The 9096-nt window shown below is 39.2% G+C and overlaps 1 protein-coding gene across 1 annotated transcript in view; it reads right to left on the bottom strand.

Annotated features, from left to right (window-relative positions):
• LOC107086487 (collectin-12-like) overlaps window positions 1–9096 on the bottom strand; it is a 44589-nt gene that overhangs the window by 8062 nt on the left and 27431 nt on the right. Inside the window, exon 3 of the mRNA XM_015377464.1 lies at window positions 7782–7904. Within this exon, the coding sequence (XP_015232950.1) occupies window positions 7782–7904 (123 nt within the window). The remainder of the gene's footprint in view (window positions 1–7781; window positions 7905–9096) is intronic.

The raw sequence follows: 9096 nt of genomic DNA on the forward strand, positions 1-9096 counted from the left end.
CCATCCATCCATCCATCCATCCATCCATCCATCCATCCATCCATCCATCCATCGTAGGGCTGATATAGAACTTTGCCCACAAACACTAACACCATGCCAATCCGACTTATTGTATTAGCCTAAAGGAAAATTTAATTATAGGATTTTATTTAACAAGGTTTTAAAGATGTTGATACCTGAGGGCAGGAAGGATATTCTGCAGCTCTATTTCTGGCACTGGGTCTAGGGAAGCCTTTGACTGAAGACACTATTTTTGTTTAATAGTCCTCTGAAGAAGACACTCAGCTGCCGTTTCTCAATATGTGTACTTGTGCGTTCTCATGTGCTTGTGTACTCATAAAACGTCATCAGCCTCGACCCTAGTACCGTTCCAATTCACAAGAACAGCAGACCGGGAACGGACAAAGTCCCAGGATGTTGTTCTCGCCCCTCCCTATTTACTGAGTATGCATCAGAGCAGACCTGTCCGTTCTTGAGATTAACAGCCGTCCCAGCATGCACTGCGGCAGCTGCAGCTTCCAATGGTGTGCTCACAGAGCTCAGAGTATTAAGTTAAAAGTTCTCCTTTTTGTTACCATTGTTCAAATAAAGTACGTTTTAAGATCATTTGAGGCAAGAACATTATACTTTTAAGCGTCAGTTTATGGCCAATTTACTGATTTAATGCATAATAAAATAAAATAAAAAATTCGAAGTTGAGAGGACCGTGGCAACCAGCGAACCTCCGAGGTTAAATTCAGCCTGGTCTAATCTTAGCCCGTCTGCAGCAGCACTCTCTCGGCCTAGCCATGTGTGAAGGACCGCTGGCTATGATGCCGATTTTTTGGTTTTATTGGGCAAAATGTTAATTTGATTTGTGTTTATTTGGCTGTGTTATTATTCCCCCACTAAATGAAAAAAGTCAGAATTTATTATTATCTATTATTAGCCCCACACAAACCAAGCATGTGGTGACGTCACGAGTACGCTTCCGTTCCAGTTGACCCATATCTGTGCTGCGTGCTCCAGTTCACCCCAAGTCCACACTTTCCTGTGTTATTCTCAAGAGCATACTTGGCATGGACACAAGTACGTACTCGCGTTCTTGTGAATTGAGAAATGGCCAGGGTTTTCCCTAATGTTCTTCATTTTATGCGGACTACCTATTTGTGAAATCATCTCTGACGGTTCTAGAGAAGTATATCAGTTTCTGTAAGTCATTTGCTCTGATGCTGTTACCCTACCAGGTGATGGAAGAAGAGATCTTATAGAAGATTCGCAACACCTTCCTGCAAATTGTGAAGGACCTGTGCTTGCTTAAGAACAACAATCTGCTCTGTCTGTTCTTGTAAAAGGCTTCACAGTCTCCAGTCTAGTTTGTTGACCAGGTGAACACCAAGGGTATTTACACTACTCAACCACCTCCACTTCTTCTCCCATGATGGTAAAGGCATTCAACTAGTTCCTGTTTCTCCTTATATCAAAAATACTCTGCCTATTTTTTGTTCACATGTAGGATCAGGTGTTTATTTCCACAACACAAAGTGGTTAACCATCTCTCTGTGCTCAGCTTCTTGTCCCTCCCTAATGCATCCAATGACTGGAGAGACGACTGACAGAAGTCTGTGTTGTATTGGAAGTCAGAGATGTACAGGGCCACCATACCCACTATATATTGGCCTCATGACATGGGGTAACTGTTGATCAGATCAAACTGTGATTTTGTAAAGGTGGATGAAATTCCGAAATCTTCTCCATACCAGTCTAGTTTAATTCAAACCCTTAGACTTCTTTCATAGACAGCTGATGATGAAGAAGAAAAAAAACGTCTTTCAGGGGACTTGCAATAACTCCAGGTATTGCCTTTCCTTTCAGGAAGAGGGAGATTCATCAAGAGTTTGAACAGAAATAAAGCCTCTGTTTCCTCAGGTCACAAGACGAGCCCTTGGAATTTCCAAAAGCAACAGAGCTTCTGATACCAACAGTCTTCTGGGATATCGGAAGACAGCCAGTTGAGTTGTAATATGTCAGTATATCGGATATTGGCCCTATTTTCTATATATGCATCCCAGATAAAAGCATGTTCTTTACGGACGTATCTCCAATAGTGTCCATGACATCATAGTCCATAGAAAATTTGGTTATTCCACTTGAGATAGTTGTTTCTCTCATGGTTTTTATATGGTGTTTTAAATGACATTTATGACATAAAAAGTATAAAGACACATAATTAAGAATTTATTTTTATTCTTTCCCTATAGTTTTTTTTTAGCTTTGTGGTCTCCTGGTGAGTATAATTAGAAGTTGATGCACTTTGTTCCCTAAAATGTATTAATTTCCTTCTATTTTAATGAAAAAAAGGGATGAAACGTATAATTAAGTTTCATGCTGCTGAGAGCTTTTCTGTTAAATGAGCTTATAATTACAATGAGACCTCCTGTGTGCAGCTCTTTGTCTCACTAGCAGCCTTCACCATTGCACAAGTATGACAATGAAGTTCAGTCACAATATTTCTTTGCAGGCCGTAAATCATGACTGGAAAGTATGACTCCAAATCTGCTGGACTTACAGAATAATAAGAAACGAACCAGCAGGAAATATACCATTGCAAACCTAGAAACTTAGAAATATAACCTTTTAACCCAGGTGAGACTGCAATAGAAACTGGGGTATATATCTAAAAACCCTGTACTCAGAATTGTACAATATGCAGCTATCAATCATTTGACCAGTCTGACTGCTGTGGAGCTTTGCAGCACTGTAGAGAATAAGCTGTGAAACCATGTAGAGTAAGATTGCAAGCTATGACACCACCTTTAATCCAACACTTTTCTAACGAGACTAACATTTAGCATGAAGTTCTTCAGCCATGTGAACCCCAGTATCTCCTTCTGTCAGGTCTCACTACAGGGCATGCTTTCCTCCTTGTCCACTTTTAATCACTGCTGACCAGTACACACAATTTACGTAATTCATCATAGTCCTAAAATAACACCCTACTGATGTATGTTTGTTTAAACACTGAGTTATGGTTGATGTGTTAAATGGTTGCCTATGCTGTAAACAGAATCATCAAATATTACCTGCTGGATTTCACCTATAGTAGATCAGATGTAAACTAAAACAGTGTAGCGTCCAACAGTATAAAATTTAATTATTTTCTGGATTTGGTGACTAATGTATTGCTTTGACTCTGATTTTATTGCTACTTTTATAGTAAGACATGAACAACAGGTCCTAAAACAAACAGACTTTATTAAAGACTGCTATAAAAAGTGAGGAGAGAGAAAGAATGCACAGGAAGCACTGCTCTGATATAGAAACCAAAGAACACCCCAAATTAAAGAAATCAAACTGAATAGCAATAATGTCCTTTCCTTTTTTTAAATCTATATCAATCTGATGAATGCTGAGAATGATAAACTATAAAACCATGAAAAAACTAAACAGTCCTGTTAAACTTCTGAGGCATTTTTTATTCATATGATGATATGCTATTAAATGTTAAGTTTGTCACCTTTGGGAGTAGCTTTCTTTCAGCTACAAGCTAGTTATAGAATGCAAAACCGAGTTTACATTGTCATAGATGAATAACAATGGTTCAGGGGGCGAAATGGACATACGTACAGAGATGTTCAAACCCCAACGACACCTCCTTTCTCTGCAAATCTCACAATTCTAAACTTCCACCATAAAACGGGCGTATTCAAACAAAGCACCGAATTGACGTAAACTCTGGGATGTTGCCTTATTATTTGGTATTTAAAGTTTTGTTTTTTTTGATGATCTGAAACTTCGTACAACATAAAACAGTCAAAACAAAAAAGAAAAACTGTTCAGAATACGGAATTTCCTTTTGGTCTGCTTTGCTTTACATTGTTCTTCTTGTCCAAATATCTTAGAACTTCAGTGGAACTAGATTAAAACCCAGTAAAGAACATTTGTGGTGACAAAAAAATCTTAGACCTCCACAAAGAGGTCAAACAGATCTCTGTAGCTAAAAGCCAGAAGGAGTAATTGAATTCTTGTCATTTTATGGAGAAGGCGCTTTAAACCTCAGCTTTAAGAGACTGTCTTCTTTCTTTTCTTTCAATCTATTGAGCGCCTCAGTCTCCACCCGACAACCTTCTCCTAGTATTTTTCCATCACCCCCCAAGCACACATCTCTGGAGAACCTCTTACAAGCTTTGTTGTACTGAACTTCCTGGTTCTGTTTTTTTCCATTCAAAAAACAGATCTGTAGAGTTTGGATTTCTAATGTCCCTGCTTCAGTTTTGTTAAACATTCCCATATGTTCCCTCATTATTCAATTGGAGTAAATGGCATGAACCTAACATGTTTCAGAGTTATCTCTGTGCCTTGACTGCCTGTACAATGATGGTTCCCTATGTTTTGAGCAAAGTTAGTCTTTCTTGTTCCCGCTGCATGTTGTCATGCAGACCTAATTATTGCCAGATGGTTCAGCGGGTGAATTGAGTGCAGCTTCAGCAGAACCCACTAAAGTTGGGTTTTTACTCTAGCTGAAGCGCTGCTCTGTCAAGGGAAGCACAGTTCAAATAGACTCCAACCTCCAGATGGTTATGTTAGTACAATGCGGACTCTGCTATGATCTTAACATGTGTGCTTTTCTCTGTTCTTCATCACTGACCCACGCAAACCATAACGGTGTGGCTGCTTTGTTTTGATGCAGTTTGACCTCACGTAATGGTGGAATGTTAATCCCCCGCAACAGATGTAATCATGCTGTTTATCACTTCAATTACTGAAATATTGTGCCTCAAAGACCTGATTCCCTCCTGCATTCCAGTGTTTTAATGCTGGCTGGAATAGACAGGTTGGAAAGTCAAGAGCTCGTTGCTTCATTGCTTTCCTGAATGGATCAGTTTGATTTTATTGCACAGCTAGGATTAAAACATTCAAAACAACCCCTTGGTAATGTGCAGTTATAAGGATGTGGCTTCAACTGACTCTGCATGCGCACCACTGACTGTCATGATCTTGGCGCTGATGACTGACTTGTTTGCTCATTCCATTCACCCGCCCAGTTCCTCATTACTGCTTATCTGTCTACCTGCTTCGGTTTCTATTTAACCTGCCTTTTTCCAGTCATCACTACTCGATTATTCGAGCCCTCAGTGAGAATTTTCTAGTTGATATTATTTTCTCTGATTGGTTGATCCTGACCTGTTCTGCCTCTCAACCACTGAGCCTGCTTGTTCCCATTCTGATCTGTTTGCCTGACCTGTCTTGGATTCTGCCTGTTCTCTTAACATGGAGCTGTTTCTGCACCTCTTCGGATCTCTGATCTTCTGGCCCAAACTCTGGTGGATATCTTCAACAATTGCTTTGGCTTCACCCTCTGGATTGTCTTGCCTTCCGTCGTCTACTTGGATCTGATCCTCTGCCAGTTCTGCAGTCTTCAAGGCTTCAGAATCTGGAACTCCCTGGGCAGCGTTCTCCGCTTCTTGCTGGCAGCTGACCGGCTGGAATCTACCCCTTCCTCTGGGAATAGACTGAACTTTAAGACCAAGTTATTGACTCACACGTTCATTATTATTCTCCGCCAGATTAACTTGGTCAATAACCTTTTTTTTTTATTCCTGCAGAGGTTTCTGCCTTAGACGTTCTCACTGCAAATCTGTTGTTTTTTTTAAATAAATGCCTTTTGAAACATAATACTGTCGGTCTGTCTGCCTGAATACTGGGTCTTCTGTTCTGAACCGACAGATTTTATACAGGAAGACGCGATTTTTTCAGTAGTAGTAGAGGAAGATAAGGGGTTGTTTCAAACCCTGTGAGAGAAAAAATCTACTCAAAGCTCACAAAAAACGACACTGGCAAGAAAAAGACAACCTTACCAGCTGCATCTTCTGAGTCTAAACAAAAATATGATAATAGCAGGGCAGACATTGGGATAAACATCAGATATGCGGTCGACTCATGGAGGGAACTTTAGCTAGATTTGGGACTGAAAACTTATGATGACATGACACATTTCCTAGTGATCATGTAAGAAAACATTATAGAGTATGTTCAGAGCTTGATATAAAAATAATATGAAACTACCAATGAGGTGATGAGATCTAACATGCAGTAGCGCTAGCTTTAATCACGCAACAGTTGCTGTTTAGCACTGAATCTTTATAAGCCCATCTTGTTACTGGGGATATTACATTTCATGAGATATTATATATTTTGTACTGTGATATAAGCTCTTTTGCATGTCTGTTTTTATTTACTGAACAGTTAAGCCCGAAACACAAAAAAATCTTATCTCACGATCTGACAAAAGATCATGTCGTATGAGGTTGTGGCGTTTAGCACTCATTTACAGGGAATTGTGATGAACAAACCCAACGTAATATTCTGCAAGAGGTTAAGTAGCTACAACTGAGATAGACCCCAGTTCTATTTTAGTTTGACTGCACAGCAATAAACTGGATATTCAATGGCTCTGACATAAAGAGAGACGAATTGCAGAAATGTCACATCCCCTAAGAAAAAAAACGGATTTGTTTTTAGTTTGTTGCAATGTTTTCCTTTCGTTTAAACTTTGTTTCTACTATTTAAAAAAAATAAAAATCTTCTGTTTTGGTTTAAGAAATGCTGTGCAGGTCATGAAGTCAGGCTTTGTTTTGTAAATGCGGCCACTGTTTTTTGTATTTTTTTATGAATAATCTCACTCAGTCAGATATTGGACATTGTTTAAATTTGTGAGACAGAAGCGAAAAAAATCAGCACTTATCAGGATCTGCTCTATGCATAGCAGGAGCCTCTTTATATGCAGTCATTTTGATATGGTAAAAAAATCAGATCAGAGATTAAAAGTCGAACGGCACCAGTGTGACTCCGGCTTTATCCTGTTGGTGGCCTACAGGTTTTATGTTCACAGCCACTTGCAATATGGTGGATGTGCCAATATATTCAACGGTAAAAGAATGTACCGTTTGCAGACATTTCAAGCTTATATTAATAACACCTTTCTTAAAAAATGTTTTGGTATCCTTTTGATGCATGATTGCAATATATTTTCACTGATGTGGAAGTTTTTCTGAATTTACCTTTACAGCTAGGATTACATTGCTTTTACCCAATCACTGACAACTATTCACACAACATAAAAAGGGCTCATTTTTATAGTGCGGGGTTAAAAAGAAAGCTACTAGTAGCTGTTCAACTGTACAACCCTGAACATATAAAAATGGTTATACCAACTTTAATCAACCTCGTGTTAGCTTGTGCCGTATTTACTAAAGGCTTAAATCAAGACCAGTGCAATACATCTGAAGGTAGATTCAATATTTGGTGAAATTGGCTTTTCTTTAGTTATTCCATGCTGTTTCAAGACCTGTGTTATATAGATTATACCAAAAAGATGGTTAGATCTATGGTTGAGAGTTTTTGCAAGAGTGGAAATGGTTAAATAAAATCATAGTTTGCCATAAAAATAATACATTACAATTGTATTATAGTAAAATGTATTCTAAAAAGTGACAGGGTTTCAAAATGTTTGTTTATGTTTACTTAAATTATAAGTCTTCATCTTAGGAGGAACTTTGTTAATTTGTCTAGGGTGTCCATTGTGCTTTGCTCTGGTTCTTAAGCTTAGTGTTTCATAAGAGAGGTCATCAGTCTTGAAGTTTTGCTGCATGCTCAGCTGCCTTGTGATCCTTCTTTTCACAGATTTCCCCAAATTGGATATTACAAGTAAAAAAAAGATCCCAATCATAAGATGCAACCCTAAAACAATAAAAGAGGAACTGTGAAAATGTGTTCTTCAGAGAAGTGAAAGCTCATCTCACCTTTATATCCAAGAGCAGCAACAGCAATGGTGAGGAGGGTGCACAACACATAGAGCAGAGCTATAGAGGTCTTCAGCGCCCATTCGTTCTTACACTTTGTGCACTGGGTGCCCTCCTGGATCCCTGGGTGAGAACAACGAATACCACATGATTTAGTGCTGTTTATGCTGGAGCAGAAATGTTGCACATATTATATGAGACTGAAGGTCACTAGGGGATCTGGAAGTTCCACATCTGGATAAACAGCCCTGGGGTCTACATTAAAGAGAGCAACGGTTCCCTCTGGGGCTGGGTGGTGAATGGGAAGGTACAAAACAACAGCTTCACCCCCCACACACACAAACACACACACACTGTTTACTCTCAGTAACATGCATGTTTCCCTGAACTCAGTTTTCCCTCAGCAAACTCTCATTGACTTTACTGTACTTTTTTTCAGCACCTTCTTCTATCAAACTGAAATCATGGCCATTCAGCGTATAAAGACACAAGTAGAATTCCTCTTTGAGGATATTTTTCATAACAGATGAGTGGCAAGATCCACAGTGCTGCCGGGAACACAGCTGTATTTCATTTTCAGTTCAGGAAGTGTGCCTCTGTGTGAGTGGAGAGGTTGGGAGGGCAGTGTGTGCATGTGTTGGGGGGTATTCTGGCTTTAATGCACCTGGAATAGCACATCCTGCCAATTTTTAGATGTAGTATAAAGATATAATTGTCATTCATCATTTTAAACTAGTCCAACGGATTAGACAGACAGCCAAAATAAAAAAAGTACCAACAAATTAGTGCAAACATACATTGATCTAAGAATGCTGAGGTCTTGCTAAAACACATTACACTTGCTGCCCTGATTGGCACTGTCACAACCCGCAGGGAGTTTAGATGCCAAAGTTAATAGCACGTCTCGCCCTAATAGGTGTAAAGGGACTCTTAATGGTTACCGAGAGTTAGGAGTCAGTTAAGCACCCGTTCCAGCTGGGCGGGAAGTGAAGGTTTATGGTCAAAAGCTGGGGGTAGGAACTGTGAGACACAGAAACAGCTTTTTTCCCCCATAAATCTTCCATAGAAGATGGAAGAACCTTACCTAGCAAAAGTAGTAGTTATACAATGCTTATTTCATTCTTCTATGTATCAAAAACATTGTTCTGGTTGTAGTTTTTCTTCTGTTGATTGAATTATGTCACAGACAGTCTTAAACAATGCACAATTGCTTTCAGGGGAGGAATATATTATGAATATCAGCCAGTCTTTACCAGCTAATTCTAGAGCTTAATATCAGAGACTACAGATATCAGTTGGCATGCTAAATGTTAAA

The sequence above is a fragment of the Cyprinodon variegatus genome, unplaced genomic scaffold (assembly GCF_000732505.1).
Source record: "Cyprinodon variegatus isolate N-32 unplaced genomic scaffold, C_variegatus-1.0 Scaffold154, whole genome shotgun sequence".
Taxonomy (NCBI): Eukaryota; Metazoa; Chordata; class Actinopteri; order Cyprinodontiformes; family Cyprinodontidae; genus Cyprinodon; species Cyprinodon variegatus.